This window comes from Danio aesculapii, chromosome 4 (assembly GCF_903798145.1).
Source record: "Danio aesculapii chromosome 4, fDanAes4.1, whole genome shotgun sequence".
NCBI lineage: Eukaryota > Metazoa > Chordata > Actinopteri > Cypriniformes > Danionidae > Danio > Danio aesculapii.
The window spans coordinates 2257610-2274608 of record NC_079438.1 but is presented as its reverse complement, the minus strand read 5'-3'; the positions used below and the strand labels follow the sequence as shown (position 1 = coordinate 2274608).

Below are 16999 nucleotides of genomic sequence, written 5' to 3'. Positions count from 1 at the left end.
AGTTGCATGTTTTTGGACGGTGGGAGGAAACCGGGGAACCTGGGACAAACCCATGTGAGCACGGGGAGAACGTGTAAACTCCACACAGAAACGTCTGTTGGCTTGGTAAGGACTAGAACCAGTGACGTTCTTGCTGTGAGGCTACAGTGCTAACCACTGGGCCACCGTGCCACCCATCTAGGAAAGGAGGAGGAGTAGGGGTGGAAGGAGAGATTCTTCAAAATGAAAATGGCTGTTATATGGAACCTGGGGTATTTATAGTGGCTTAGGAATCGTCTGATTGGTGAATCATAGATTGAATAATGCAGGACCAGCTGTGATCAATCATAAGCACGTGATCCTCTCAAAATTAGTTTATAAATAAACTTCACAAATTAATTAAGGACATTCATGCGGAGAAATTTATTGACACAAAGAGGCAGATAGATGGGGACAAAAGTCATGCTATTACTTGTCTGAACGATACTTTAACTATTATACATGAGCTTTGGTCTATGTCAGAATAACTAAGGGTGTACTCACACTAGGCACTGTTGCCTTGAACCGAGCCCGGGTGCAATTGTCCCCCCTCCCCTCTCCACCTATGCCCACAGTCACGCTGTATTTTTATATTCAGAGACCGACCATGCTTAAGTCATCGATGAAGCGACTGTTCAGTTAGGAAGAGAAGTGCGCTTGCTCAGTAGAATAGATAGTTGCTTTAGTTATATTGTTTCGTATTATTTTAAGTCGATTGGGATTTGATGACACATAAATATTTGGCTGAACCGATTCACCACTTTTGACCCTCATAAATGTTCATGAAGTCATCGTGCTGCAGGTATTAGGAGGTTTCCAGAAGGTGCGGCTGTCGTTCAGTGAGGGGTTTGTATCTTTAACCAATTATGACAGTTCGAGTTCGAAAAGTATGAATGATTGATGAATCCATTTGAAATGGTCCCTTAATAGTTGTTACGTCTTTAGTTTTGCGTATAGACACGCTTTGTACTCACACTACAAGCGTACTGCACCCGAGCCTAACCCAACCACATTTCAGACCACCTCTATCTCCCGGGCCAAGGTCGGCCAACCAAACTGCGTCTGGGCGTGACACTCACACTTGTCAAACCAACCAGGAAATGGGGGTCAAGTGCGCCCTTGGCATGGTACGGCTAGCTTAGTGTGCAGAGGTGGGTAGTAACGAATTACATTTACTTCGTTACATTTACTTGAGTAAAATTGTTGGGTAATTTTTGAGACAAAAATCATTACTCTTCGCTACATTTGGCGGTGTCCCTCCGTTACTGTCAAATGATAATAAAGATGATTCATATGACTTGTTTGCAAATATCGCAAGGCGCCGCATTGGAGAGGTTGCTATAGGGACGCGTCTCCCGCTTTGGGTTCGAGTGCGCGCGCCTATGTTCGAATGACGGCAGAAGTCGAGAAAGACGTGCGAGTTTATACTGCCACCTGCTGTTCTAAGAAGGACGGTCTCCCGCTTTGGGTTCGAGTGCGCGCGCCTATGTTCGAATGACGGCAGAAGTCGAGAAAGACGTGCGAGTTTATACTGCCACCTGCTGTTCTAAGAAGGACGGTCTCCCGCTTTGGGTTCGAGTGCGCGCGCCTATGTTCGAATGACGGCAGAAGTCGAGAAAGACGTGCGAGTTTATACTGCCACCTGCTGTTCTGAGAAGGACGGTCACGCTGTCTGTGCAGTGAGTTTATCAGACCAGCTCACTCGCGGCCTCAAGTTCATTTCAAGATGTCAACAAGAATAGTTTGATAATGCGATGCACGCTGTACATCGAACTGACATCGCAACATATACATGAGTTACAGCTCCAGCCTGAAAAAACATGTAGTGGTAAGTGTCAAAATGATTCCAATTTGAACCATATTAATGGTAACTATGGGATAACTAAAGAAACTGCTGTTGAATGGAATAACTGATTAGCCCTGCAGTTTTTTTTCATGAGATAAAAATTAGTAAAAGTTTCCGTAAGTACATGTACTTTTACTTGAGTATGGATTTTGGATACTCTACCCACCTCTGCTAGTGTGTGTGCACCCGGATAGGATGTTAAGAATACTGTAGCTAATGATTATCCCATAAACAAGTTAGCAACTTTAGTAAGCACAATTTAAGGTTTAACTCTTGACTTATTTCTCTCCATAAATATCAACACTTCACAAAAAGAAATGTGAACCAGTCATCCTAAGGTGAGGTGATGTTTAAGATTCGTCCTAAAAAATAAAAGAAGAGATTCTGACACTGCATGGTAAAGGCCCCCGGTATACTTCATTTCAGTTATATTTTCCATTTCAATTGAAGTCATTTAAAATAACATCTGATCACACCAAAGTTCTTTCTGGGTTTGTTTCGTCAGTTTAAAACGGCTGCTTTGGGAGTTTGTTTAGCTCCTAAACACCTTTGAGCTGCCATAGGTCCATGACAAATATGCAGTCAGCTACACCATGCTTTGTATCCACACAGTTCTGAGTCAGGAGAAAAACATCCAGCACGGCAACACTGAGTTAGCAACATGAATAAACTGGGGGGTCAGGTAGCAGAGCGGGTACAGATGTATCCGCACCTGTACGATCACTCACGGAGAGATTATAAAGACTCAGAGGGCTCATACACTGGACGAGATGTAGCATCACGGCTAGTCTGATAAAGTTATGAATATTGGAGAGGGGTCTGGAATCTGGATGCAGACTTGGATGCAGGTGCAGCGTCCGTGAAACGTTTCTTTGATTCGTTAGCTATATAAATCCGGTTTGGAACAGGTAAAGGTTGAGTAAATGATTTTTCATTCATGAATTTTCATTTTTTGGGGTGAACTACCCATTTAAAACAGGAAAAATATTTCAACAAATTTGTTCATTTTAAAGCGAGATGCTAATAGCATGTAAGGATTGCGGGTGAGCGGCGGTTTGAGTCCAGCTGTGACCGCCGCGTGGCCGAGACAGCGCTTCACACTATTCAGTATGATTCCGCCTATCCCAGCTTCTGTTACTACATGTGCACGTGTCTCAATGACGAAGACTGTTTGAATTTTAGTTTTTGTTCTACGACGAGCTTGGATAGCCTACCTCTGACTGGATGGCTCTCTCGGTAGTGCCGAAATAAGGGACTGTCCTGGGAAAATTAGGACATCTAATCACCCTTATAGGTGACTAAAACAGGGCTATTCAATATTCTGATTGGACTACAGCCAGCCTGATCTCACGAGAAAACGTAAGTATTTTACGTTTTGTCAGTTTAGTGGCTAATTCGTACGAGTTCAGTCGTACGAAATTGTATGATTTTAAAAAGGAGGCGTGGCACCTAACCCCACCCCTAAACCCAACCGTCATTGGGGGGGTGAGCAAATTGTACTAAATTCTATGAATTAGATTGTACGAATTCGTACGAATTAGCCACGAAATCAATAAGTTACGAATTGCCGTGAGATTGTGTTGGCCCCTCTGAGCCCCAGTTTAGCACCGGTGTGACTGTTTTTGAAGAGCAGCAAACCGAAAAGAATATTCACATTATCACAGTAAGCATAACACAAAGAAGCATGTCCCGCGTCATAGCTTAAATAAATTAAGTCAATCAAGGGCCCCCTTCTCCCGTGGGCCCTGGGGCTTCAGCCCCACCTAGCCCCTACGTTAAGCTGGCCCGCTAAATGCTGTCGAATTACAAAAAGCGAATTACGACTTACGCGAGGCGTTTCTAACTGTGCCTTTGGGGGTGGGACAGTAAATCTGACATTATTCTCTCTTCTGGCTGCCGTCATCAGTCTCACTTTTATTTCCTTCCTCTGAAAGTCTTGATAACATCACTGTGGAGTTTTTATATTATTATTTCAGCAAATCTGATTGCAAAATAATGATGTGTTCCACTCTCCCATTCACTGCGCTCTGAGTTTACCAACTATGAAGACGTCTGCTGCTGAGAAACCTGGAAATGTTCCAAAATTCATTATCTCTTGATGCTACAGATTTGATGCTAAGATAATGTAATATAAATGTATGTGTTTGTATAATCTAATATTAAAAACTTTAATTTAATTAAATTTTTTATGTAATAAAAAAATGTAAAAAAATATTTTTATTTAGTTTAACTATCTTAAGGCATTCGCAAGCAATTCATTAATGCTTGATGCTCTTTAAGAGTCATCACTAAAAAAATTTAATAGCAATATGGTGCTATTTTAGAGTAATATGAAATTTATGTTTACAGTTTAATCCCAAAATTCACGGTGACATTTATACGCATTTTTTATCAAACTTGTAACTATTTATAATCTCCTAGAGTGTATCTGATTTAAGTGTATTTTCCCACGAGCTTCAAAATGTCGTCTTTAAACCTCAATTTTCGCTGATGTTCATTTTCTTAGTGTTTGTATTTTCTCTAAATCCCCCGGACTTTTATGTTGGAGTGGAGATGTGACGTCGTAAAGCTTCGCCGCTCGCCTGCGTCTGTTTACAGACAGTAATGTTGTGATTCCGCTTAAAAGAGGTTCGTGATTTTATCATGATCTGAACGACAGAAGGTGTACGATAGATTTGATAGATTTCACAAGCGACTGTAAATTAATTATGCTTTATTGAACGTAACATCGTGATGTTTTACTGAACGTAATGAATGTCAACTGAATGCTCGCGTACACGCTTAAACAGCGAGACAGCGCGTCTCATTATTAGCATCCCTAATAGGTAATCAGTTTATCATCATATAAATCATACAGATTCACTCACTGGCTCGTGTTGATGGACAACAGGAGCTTTACTTAACTATGAATGATTTGAACCAAATGGTTCCTTGAACGATTCTTTAACAGTAACTCTTTTTAAAGAAATGTTATGAAGTTAACAGACTACAAAGATTACAATTCCCTACTGAAAAATCCAACTTAAACCAGCCTGGGCTGGTTGGTTGGTTTTAGCTGGTCGACCAGCCTAGTTTTAGAGGTGTTTTGGCCATTTCCAGGCTGGTTTCCAGCCATTTCCAGCCTGGTCTTAGCTGGTCAGGCTGGAAAATGACCAGCTAAATCCAGCTAAAACCAGCTTAAGAGCTTAACATAGCTGGTTTTGGCTGGTCAAGCTGGTTTTAGCTGGTCAGGCTAGAAAATGACCAGCTAAAACCAGCTTGACCAGCTGGAAAACAGCCTGGAAATGGCCAAACCCCCTCTAAAACCAGGCTGGTCGACCAGCTAAAACCGGCAAACCATCCTAGGCTGGTTTAAGCTGGATTTTTCAGCAGGGCTTAAGAAAATAAAGGGGAAAACTTGTATTTAATAATCTAAATATAAGATGGAGTGGAAAATTGTAGACATTAAAAGCTAATTATTTGACATTTAAGAAAGAAGTATGTCCATTTTTAAAACGCACCCTATTTAAAAAAAAAACAGCTTAAACCAGTCTAGGCTGGTTTTAGAGGGTTTTGGGCCATTTCTAAGCTGGTTTTCAGCCATTTCCAGCCTGGTCTTAGCTGGTCAGGCTGGAAAATGACCAGCTAAAACCAGCTTGACTAGCCTAGCCACCCTGGGAGCCCAGCCAAACCAGCTATGTCTAAACCAGGCTGGTCAAGCTGGTTTTAGCTGGATTTAGCTGGTCATTTTCCAGCCTGACCAGCTAAGAACAGGGTGGAAATGACTGGAAACCAGCCTGGAAATGACCAAAACCCCTCTAAAACCAGGCTGGTCAACCAGCTAAAACCAGCCAACCAGCCTAGGCTGGTTTCAGCTGGATTTTTTAGCAGGGTAAGAACTATAGTCAATAATCGACCACAACAGTCAATGTATGAATGAAAAATATGCCCGTTTTAATAAATACAGGGCGATTCAAAAAGAAAACCACAACTTTAAAAAGCCGTATTTAATCAAAGAAACATGATGGAACCGAGGGTAATAAATAAATGTGGAGTACTTAAAAAACAAGTTAATAGATGTTCAATATGACCCCTTAAATGTTGTCATGAAGGTGTAACCTGGTAAAGTAAGTAAATATAATTATTATATTATATGTTCTAATTTAGTTTTTGCTTATTCAGTCCGTTCAGGATTTTGTGAGGGAAAATCAGATTTTTCCAACTAAAATGACTGTATGGTCGTAAGGCGTTTTTGGCAAATTTGCAGCATTTTTTGTGGTATTTTCATTGTTTTGCTGTAAAAATATTAACACATCTTTATTCTTTTCACATTTTTGACTTTTGATGCAGTGGGTAGCACGTTCGCCTCACAGCAAGAAGGTCGCTGGTTCGAGCCTCGACTGAGCCAGTTGGCATTTCGAGAACCACTGATGTTTACAATTTATAAAAAGCAAACACTGAGAGAAACTAGTTTACCACTGAAGCATATTCAAATGTCAAATCAATCGTTTAATTATAAATGCGAAGTCGTTCGTGTTGTTCGACGACTATTTGTTGGTTGATGAAAATGTGTGTGCACACTGTGTGTGTGTGCCAAAAAAGACGGCTACCTGCTTGTTATGCGCTAAAAGGCTGGTCAAATGTCTTTTTTTACAGAAGCTAACAGACGCGCATGCTGCGACCAGTGATGAGTCAACAATCGCAAATATTTTGACTTATTTAAAGTAGGCTATAGGCTATAGCATATAATAATTTTGTGTAAAGACATTTATAAAAATATGTAGCTAATATATCACAGGGGTTTGTGCAGCAGCAATTACGGGAGCATTAATTAAATCCTTTTTCCCGTGGAGCGAAACAAACACTGCACAGTTGTGTAGCGGAAGGAGACGCACAAAAATATTTATTAATTATATATATTTTAGTTGGAAGAAAAATATTCTTTGAACGAATTTTGTTTTGTACAATTTGTATCTTAGTTTTTGTCGGTCGGTTATTTACAAAATAAACAAGAATAACTAATAAACTGAAGTGAAGCGATGTGCCTCAGGGTCCGCTATATGCCGCGGCCAAAACACAAACCGGTTAAATACAATTGTAATATAAATAAAATAAAAGTGAAATATTCAGTTTCGATTATTGAATCTTTGTTAACTGTATGATCAAAATAAAAGAGCAGCCTATACTAACACTCTTTATGACATACATCCATTAATCGGTCAGTTTCGCTTTAGTTTAATCAAAGCGTTTGAACTTTTTGATATTTTAGGCAAAGTGGTATGCATAACCAATGATCAAACTTATCCACCTGCGACCCACCCATAATTAAACATCATGTAGGCGAGCTGGCTTTTTGATTACCTGAACCGTGTACCTGAACGGCTGCACCAGCATAACCGAGATTCATATATACAATATATTTTTGTGCGTCTCCATCCGCTGTGCAGTGTTTGTTTCGCTCCATGGGAAAAAAGGATAATGCTCCACTGTAATTGCTGCTTCACAAACCCCTGTGATATATTGGCTACATTTTTTATAAACTTCTTTACACAAAATTATTATATGCTATAGCCTATAGCCTACTTTAAATAGGTCAAAATATATGCGATTGTTGACTCCTCACTGTGGTCGCAGCATGCGCGTCTGTTAGCTTCTGTAAAAAAAGACATTTGACCAGCCTTTTAGCAAAGCCTATATTAATATACTGATATTCCTGTGCGATTTATATATATATATATATATATATATATATATATATATATATATATATATATATATGGGGAATGGGGGAAGGGGGTACGTGCCCCAGTAGAGCTTTATGTCTAGCAACGCCCCTGCCCAACCCTATTTATAAATTAGTCCTCTGGTTATGAAGAGTCCATCTGACTCTCTTACCAAGACTGCTGAACCAGGGAGCTGATTAATAAACACCCAGAGATTTATTCGGGTATTTATTTTTCATTTACAGAACGAGAAGCGACTGATTATAAAGATGGCGTTTATTAAAGAGGAGAGCGAAGACGTGGAGATTGAAGAAACACTGAACGTCAAACAGGAAGAAACTGAAGAACAAATAGGTTGGTTTTCATTCGCAAAGCTCGTTTAATCCTCATGAAATTGCACAGGTGTATTCTCCTAAAGCAGGGGTGTCCAAACTCGATCCTGGAGGGCCGGTGTCCTGCATATTTTAGTTCCAACCCCAATTAAACACACCTGAACCAGCTAATCAAGCTCTTTCTAGGAGTACTAGAAACTTCTAGGCAGGTGTGTTGAAGGAAGTTGGAGATAAACTATGCAGGACAGCGGCCCTCCAGGACCGAGTTTGGACACCCCTGTCCTAAAGCGTCATTTGAGTGTCTTAACTGAAGCGGCTTTATTTGACATGGAGTTGGTTGTATGTAAAACAATTATGTTTAGTAGTGTCTTGGTGACAATGCGGTCAGGCAACAAGGCAGTCGCTGGCCTTAATTCAGGATCTTTAATCTGTAAATATATCACACGTAAAAAAATTAATACGACCTCGCCGTCGTCAATCTCCGTTACGCAATATCTCTAGCACTGTCCTAAAATAAAAATAGCTAGTATTAGCAATATGGACCCAGTATTTAATTCAATTCACCTTTATTTGTATAGCGCTTATACAATGTAGATTGTGTCAAAGCAGCTTCACATAGAAGATCATAGTAAATTGAAACAGTGTAGTTCAGTTTGTAGTGTTTAAATTGAGTTCAGTTGAGCTCAGTTCAGTGTGGTTTAATAATCACTACTGAGAGTCCAAATATTGAAGAGCAAATCCAACGATGCGCAGCGCTATAGATCCCAAACCATGCAAGCTAGTGGCGACAGCGGAGAGGGAAAAAAAAACTTCACTGATTGGCGAAAGTGAAGAAAAAAAACCTTGAGAGAAACCAGACTCAGTTGGGCACGACCATTTTAACTTCTCCGCTGGCCAAACGTCTTGTGCAGAGCTGCAGTCTCAGTGGCGGAGGCTGGAAGCTGGCCTCAGCGAAGACTCGTCTGTCCCTCGAGCGTCACAGGAATCAGTCTCATGTTCCACTCCTCCATGACCACCACAGTAGCTGCTCAGTGTTTACCTTTTTCTTTTTTTAATCTTAAGGAAGAGAGAGGGTAACAAAATCACTGCTTGAAGACACAGCATCTAGCCTTGTGGTTAATATTGTACTGTTAAAGGTGCTGGATGTAAGACTGATTCTTCTAAACCGGAGGTCACCAATCTCGGTCCTGAAGGGCTGGTGTCCCTGCAGGTTTTAGCTCCAACTTGCCTCAACACACCTGCCTGGGTGTTTCAAGTATACCTAGTAAGACCTTGATTAGCTTGTTCAGGTGTGTTTGATTAGGGTTGGAGCTAAAATCTGCAGCACACCGGCCCTCCAGAAACAAATTTGGTGACCCCTGTTCTAAACCATAAAAAAAACATAATATCTTTGCAGATATTTGAGTAACATGCCAAGTGAACGTTCTTGTTTATCTGAAAACAATGTTAACGTCAGATATTCTGCTTTGAAAATGTGCGTTACGTGCCAGAATATCTGTCCTTGTTTTAATCTCTATAACCAGTCCACTGTCAGTTTACTCAATTATATTTCAGCACCCTGAGCTGTCTTCGTAGAAAGCTCAGTGCATTTCAGTTCAGTCATGAAGGCCGCCTCAATATTTGTCAATAGTGTGACCTCCAGACAGAAGCAGCCTCTGAAATGAGATGCAGATTCAGAATTAGAAATATCCACATTAGATATGAATGAACCTTTATTACAACATGGAGATCATATCGTGAGTTCAGTAACAAGATGCGTCTCTAATCATGACTTCAGTGTATCGGTACACCCCTAATTTCCACCAATCTAGTGGACTTGTGCAAAGCGAAGGAAGCATAGTTGCACTATGTGTGTCTACAACCTGAGTTAGATTCCAGCACCATGGTCCTAACTCAAGCAATCCCACTCTAGCCATCCCACATTTGATGTCTCAAGCTATATTCTCTTCGTTTTAATAGTTTGTGCTAGCTAATTTAGACACATTTTCCAGGTTATAAAGAAATATAAAATAGTTAAACACCAGCTAAACATCATCTCTCAGCTAAACATTTAGAAAGAGAAAAGCAAAGGACCCAATACTGAGCCCTGCAGAACTCTGTGTGTTGTGAGAAATGTAGTGAAGCAAAGAGGCAGATAGATCTATTGCTTTTCAAAAATAAACTATAAACTGTCTAACTCAGGGGTCACCAAACTTGTTCCTGGATGGCCGGTGTCCTGCAGATTTTAGCTCCAACGCTAATCAAGCACACCTGAATAAGCTAATCAAGGTCTTACTAGGTATACTTGAAACACCCAGTCAGGTGTGTTGAGGCAAGTTGGAGCTAAACCCTGCAGGGACACCGGCCCTCCTGGACCGAGATTGGTGACCCCTGGTCTAACTAAAGCTTGTGGTTTGTTGTCGAAAGATATAATAGCATATTTAGTCATATATCGCTAATATAAGCTAAAAGCAAGTTAACTTTAGATTGATTTCTGTACTACGATGACAATTAAATCCTGATAAATTTTCTCCCCACAAATACAGATTCTCTGCAAAACTGAACATAGTTCTGAGACCAATCTTATGTACTTGGAACTATTTAAATAAGTAGGGCTCGTAAGGCAGGGGTGTCCAAACTCGGTCCTGGAGGGCCGGTGTCCTGCAGAGTTTAGCTCCAACTTGCCTCAACAAACCTGCCTGGAAGTATACCTAGTAAGAGCTTGATTAGCTTGTTCAAGTGTGTTTGATTAGGGTTGGAGCTAATCTTTCCAGGACACCGGCCCTCCACAACCGAGCTTGGACACCCTTGTCTTAAGGTAAAGTGATTATTATCATTTTTGTTGTGAATGTAACTCACAAAAACCAAAGATCTGTCAAATACCGGAAACTGGTTAAGACCATTAGGTGTTTATTTGTGGGGCTGAGTGATTAATCAAATTTAAAATGTAAATGTGATTGAGCAAGCCTGTGTTTTTATATGGCCCATTCCCACTGAGTGGTACGGTATGGTTCGGTACGCTTTTATGGCCGTTTCCACTGTTAAAAAGAGATGTACCAAAAAGTGAACCGTACTGTACCACTTTTTGGGTACCCTTTCGAAAGGTTACCTAGTACGGCAAAAGGGTACCAAAAGGCAGAGCAAGATGCAGAGCTGAACGCTATTGGTTTACAGAGATAGGTCACTCGCTCGTGCAACAAGCCAGGAGAATGAAAACAAAGGAAGCGCCATTTTTAATTACACAGCCAAGATATTACATCGTAATTTACATATAATAACGAGCCATGGTCGACCCGAGCTCAAACAAACCTTGACGTCGTCTTGATGAACAGCTACAAAGCCAAGAAGAAGAGCAGAATCTACCCTTGTTTACAAGGCCGTCTTAAGCACGAGTGGTTTCGCTTTCAAGTGTGCGTTCGCGGTGCATCTATATTTGAAATAACAAACTTCTTGAGCTGATGATAATAACGTGCGCGTGATTATTGAAGTGCTTCTGACATCCGATTCTTTCAGAAACAGAAAGTATCATTGGTACCCTTTTGGCAGTGGAAACGTAAGCCTGATAAAGGTGGCCCATACCGTACTGTACCACTCAGTGGAAACGGGGCCATAAGAGCTTTACTATGATTAAATTTGGGCTATTTTGTATGTGTCTCTTCTTGCCATAGATGTGAAGATGCTGAAAGTGGAGAGCAAAGTTCTTGATGAAGTGGAAGAGAAATCATTTAGTTGCTCAGAGTCTGAACAGACGGCAACTATAAATACCTTCATCTGCCCACAGTGTGGAAAGAGTTTCGCCAAAAAAAGAAACCTTAGGGAGCACATGAGCGTTCATAGCGGGAAGAAACCTTTCAGCTGCAAACAGTGTGGACGCAGTTTTGCTCAAAGGGGAAACATTAAGAGGCACATGATGGTTCACACCGGAGAGAAACCGTACGCATGCAAACTGTGTGAGAAGAGCTTCACAACTGACCTAAACCTGAAGTATCACATCAGCAGTCACACTGGAGAGAAACCGTTCCTATGTGGCGATTGTGGAAAGACTTTTAGATACAAAGCACCTTTTAAAAAACATATGGCGTCTCACTTAAAGCAGAACGGATTTAAGTGTCATCAGTGTGGACGCAGTTTCACAGACCAGGGAAGTCTTGGGAGTCATGTACAAACTCACACTGGAGAAAACCCATTCATGTGCGATCACTGTGGGAAGACTTTCTCCAACAAAACAAACCTCCAGGTTCACACGAGAGTTCACACGGGAGAGAAGCCGTTCAGCTGCCCTCAGTGTGAAAAAAGCTTCAGATTCATCGGAAACCTTCAGACTCACATGAGAGTTCACTCGGAAGAGAAGCCTTTCACCTGCCCGTATTGTGAAAAAGGTTTCAGGTTTTTTGGAAACCTTCAGACTCATGTTCGAATTCACACCGAAGAGAGGGCTTCTGCACTGTGATAAGAGTTACAAAAATTAAAGAGACCTTAAGTGGAATCAGCAAAGTCATTCTGGAGAGACTTTGCCATATTTCTCAATGTAACTGTCATCAGAATAAGGAAGAACACCTACAGATACACCTTAGAGAACCATATATCCTTGAGACCATGCTTGAATACTTTGTGTGACATTTTATATGGCTGTGCAGTGTAAGATGTTTTTGAGTTACAATGATGTATGGTTCCACTAGAGCTCAACGCCACAGATCTAAATGAAGTTCATTTATAAACTAATTTCGAGAGGATCATGTGCTTATGATTGTTCATGGCTGGTCCTGCATCAGATAACCAGAGTTTCTCATCTCAGTATCTTCGTTTTGAAGAATACTCCCTACCCACCCCTACTCCCCCTTCTTTCTAGATGGGTGCCAAGGCAGCCCAGTGATTAGCACTGTTGCCTCACAGCAAGAATACCTCTGGGTAAAGTCCCTACTAAACCTGTAGACATTTCTGTGCGGAGTTTGCTCATTCTCCCCGTTCTCGTGTGTGTTCTCCCCGAGTTCTCCGGCTTCCACAGTCCAAAAAACACGCAATCTAAGTAAACTTGAACCATACCAAATTGACACCATAATCAAGCGCTTAGCAAGCCGTATATCTCTGCTTAGCCATCCCTATATCTGTCATTAGCCAGAAATAAGTCAGGGGAGTTCATCGAGATCTACCTGAGCTCAAACTCCCCTCTCACCCTGCTAACGGGAGGGAGTCCAAGGCTTGAGAATCTCATGAGCTCAGGGCCCTCTCCCGGGACAGCATGCCAAACTAGCTTTATCATCAATCATCAGCTAAGTGTGAACTCTTGAAAACAAGATGTGGGAAGATTGTCAACACGCCACATAAATGTATACGTGAAGAAAGAAGGTGTACAGTATTATTCGTATATGTTCGTAAAATAAAATGTCGTGTTCTCAAATCAAACTGTATTAATGCATTCTATTACACCAAATAATGTTTTTAGCAACGTCATATGACTTCTTTAAAGCTCTGGTATATTTCAAACAAAGCTTGTTTTTGTTCTTCATTTGACAACAAAAAGAAAGGCTGAGTGACGGTATACTGGTGGTGACCAAGTCCTAAAAGGTCTTCTGGTGTGACCTTTAACAAGTATTTAGTATCTCTCCGCAAGCGATTGCACAGGTGCAGATACATCTGTACCAGCTCTGCTATTTGACTCTCTAGTATTCATGGCTCTAGTTTTGTTCTTGTGGATGTTGTTCTCCTGTCTGACCCTCATGGAATGAAAAACGAATCGGAGGAAGAAATCACACATCAGAGAAGACCGAGTTTTAGAACTTTGTGTAATGGTCTCGGACCAATGGCAGCTCGACAGTGTTTAGGAGACAAAACAAACTCCCACAAACAGTTTGCTTTAGTGAGCCGTTACAAACTACTGAAACAAACTCAAAAACGAATGTCATTTTGGCTGGATTTTTTTAGAAATTAAGTCATTTCTGTTTGTTCGTTGATGTCGTTTAAAGTATGCCAGAACCTTTAGGATTAGGATTTGTTATCTGTATGTGACAATGCCAAACCATTAAAAGTTGAAACAGTATGGAAAACACAAATAAAAAGAAAGAAGTGATTTTAAAAATTATTTTGACTTTTATTTCATTGCAGACAATAAAACAAACATAATTTAATGTGTTCCTCATAAGTTATTTGAAGTTATTATTGTTTTTTTTTATTTAAAATACATTTCCCAATTTTGACCTCACATTTCAAAAAAGTTGTGACAGGAGCAGTCTAGGGGTAGTAATCAGGTAAATTGGTTAAAGAATGATGAGATTTGAAACAGGTGATGTCAACAGGTGATTGTAATTATGATTTGGTACACAAGTAGCATCCATATAAGGTCTAGTCCTTTAGGAGCAAAGACGGGTCGAGGATTGCCAGTTTTACAACAAATATGATTATTTGAAAATGATTGTAATGTTTGAAAACAATGTTTCTCAAATAAAGACAGGAAGACATTTGGATATTTCACCTTTAACAGTGCAGAATATCATTACAAGACTCAAGGAATCTGGAGGTATTTCGGTGCGTGAAGGTCAAGGGTGCAAGTCTAAGCTGAAGAACCGTGATCTCCTATCCCTCAGGCGGCACTGCATCAAGAATCCTCATTCATCTATAAGCGAAATCACCACATGGGCTCAGGACTACTTTGGCAAATCTTTGACAAGTACCACAATACGTAGTTACAACCACAAATACCAATTAAAACTGTATTGTGCCAAAAGGACGCCCTATGTTAACAGTGTCCAGAATGTTATCAGTGTCATTCGCATAATTACCTCATTAATACTTGTCCCAACAACATCTGCGACCATTGCAACCAGCGGACAAGATTGCATGAACTACAATAGTAAACAAATCCATTCTCTAGGGCAGACAATAGGTTCCTTGCAAAAGATCCCATCTGCCCTGAAAAATCAAGATCAGAGAAATCTGTTCAGAAAGATAATATCTAATAAATAAATATTACAAACTTACAATCGTTGACATGCCAGTATGATCCTCCTTCTGATCAAGAACCTGAAGATCAGCCTGGGTTTTCTGAGTTAAAACCTCTTCAATTCTCCATTGTGCAGCCCTCTTGTTTAGCAGGACATTCAACAGTTAGTGAACATGGCTTCTCTAGTATGGGCTGGGGAGCTTGAGTTGCAGGAAGGGTGACTGGTAACTTGGGGAGCGCAACTGGAGACAAGTGGGAAGTGTGACTGGTGTTTTTGATCACTTTCCTCACTGCTAGCCTAAAGAGCTGATTTGGTGGAAGTTCCTCTGAAGAACCAGAAATGTTCGCTTGATTTCATGTTGTGAGCTCAGTTGTAATTACAGACAAATGTGGTGTTTCATTGACATTTTAGTAGTTTGAAATAGTATAACATATCTAGTGTGAGTACACCTTTTCTCTTGGCTTTCCGTTTAGCAAACTCAGCTACAATGTCATCAAACTTCTTGACCAACTGAGATTCAATGGCTATTGGAGATTATTGGTAATTCTTGCCATCTGTAAAAATTATCTTTCACAGTTTGTAACTGGCAATGTCAAAAATGTACATAGAGCAAACACATTGGGGAAAGTTGACTGCAGACTGAGTTTCAACAGCACCTGCAGCAGTTTTTGAGGAGCCTTATCTAGCTCACTTTTTACAAAGCATCTGAACTGGATGATTTCATCTGCAAGGTTCTGATCTAAATCAGAATTGTAGGAAGCACAGAGTGCATCAGCCTGTTTACGAACAGTGGGCAAATCGTCAGTGTCCAAGTTTAGTAGAATCCCAAACCTGTTATTAATGTTCTGATATGCATAAACTCTGTGGTTGGAACAGCTGACTAGCTTGTCAATAATGACATTAAATGTTTCTACCTGGTATCGTTTACAGGCTTTCAGAGTTACTTCATGCTTTGTACATTCATCTGGAAATCCTTTCTGCTTTTTGGCCCTCTGTAGATCTTTATATGACCGACACACACCAGGAACTTTCTTCACAGACCTTTCAGAATAGATCAATTGGTCTCCAAGTGATACAACCCATGATCTCAAAGACTCAAGCAGACGAACTGCAGTCATCAGATCCACGTCTGGCTTTTGTAATGCCACACTTGTCACTTTGAATCTGCTTAAGACACAGTGCCAAAACTGTGACATAAATGATATGTCAAGAGTGCCCAATTTTGAGCTTGTTGCTGCTGCCTCCATGCGTGTTTTACATTTTTCTCCTGTATCAGAGGATATGCTCTAAAGTACATCCCTGATTTCCACAAAGGGCTTTAGATGCATCTGTACGGCAACTCCAACGTGTTGATGACAGTGATTTCAATGTCATGTCGACCTTGATGTCTGCATTATCGAGGAATACGTTCCATCTTTGAGTAGAACTTGCACAAAATGCAAGTAAGGACTGCATGAGCTCAAAGAACTTGCTTGCATCTTGCCAGCAGCCATCTATACTGTTTATCCCCCACCAAATTGAGTGAATGTGCTGCCCATGGAATGGATTTCTGCTCTTCAAATGAGCCTGCAGCCCATTATATTGCCAACATATTGTTTGTATCGTCGTATACCTGGCCCCTGCAGTTTGCTATATCTAAGCTTAAACTGTCAAGAACAGTTATTACAGTGTCAGTCAGACTCTGCCCTGTATCACTCTCAATTGGTTCAAAGCCGACAAATGGTTCCCCTCTTTGCTCACGAGTTTAAAAATGAATGCATCTGGTCAGGATATGACAAGTCAGGAGTAGAGTCCACTTTGCCTGTTGTATTTCTGCAGCTCTAATAGCTTTCACTTTGTCTGAATCAACTCCTTGGATATACTTGATGAAAGATAGGATGTGTTGCCCTTACTTCTCTCTCCATATAATATTAATGTGCTCAGCAAGGAAAGGATCAAACTAAGAAATGACTTCAGGAGCACCAAGAAAGTTACCATTGTGTGCTGATCCAAGAACTTCATTGTCACCACAAGAAAGGCAGTCCTCTTTCACTTAAAAGTTCAATGACAGCCACAACCTGCTTGAGCACCTCGCGCCAATAACGCTTTTCATCCTGTAACTGTTGTGCTAGTTCAGCTTTTACGGTTCCAGATGAGCTCCGAAGTAATGCTAACATGCATTTACAGTGCTCTGTGCTTTTCTCA

General features: G+C 40.7%; 1 protein-coding gene across 3 annotated transcripts in view; it reads left to right on the top strand.

Annotated features, from left to right (window-relative positions):
* The window catches only part of LOC130222792 (gastrula zinc finger protein XlCGF8.2DB), a 33306-nt gene extending 19353 nt beyond the window's left edge, over positions 1-13953 (top strand). Inside the window, exons 1-3 of one of the 3 annotated variants that reach the window (XM_056455347.1) lie at positions 4420-4492; positions 7812-7920; positions 11546-13953. In XM_056455347.1, the coding sequence (XP_056311322.1) occupies positions 7836-7920; positions 11546-12327 (867 nt within the window). In that variant the 5' untranslated portion in view covers positions 4420-4492; positions 7812-7835 and the 3' untranslated portion in view covers positions 12328-13953. Of the gene's footprint in view, positions 1-4419; positions 4493-7811; positions 7921-11545 lie in introns of those variants that run through there. The other 2 variants (XM_056455345.1, XM_056455346.1) reach the window with 2 other exon arrangements.
* The last annotated feature ends 3046 nt before the right edge of the window (positions 13954-16999 follow it).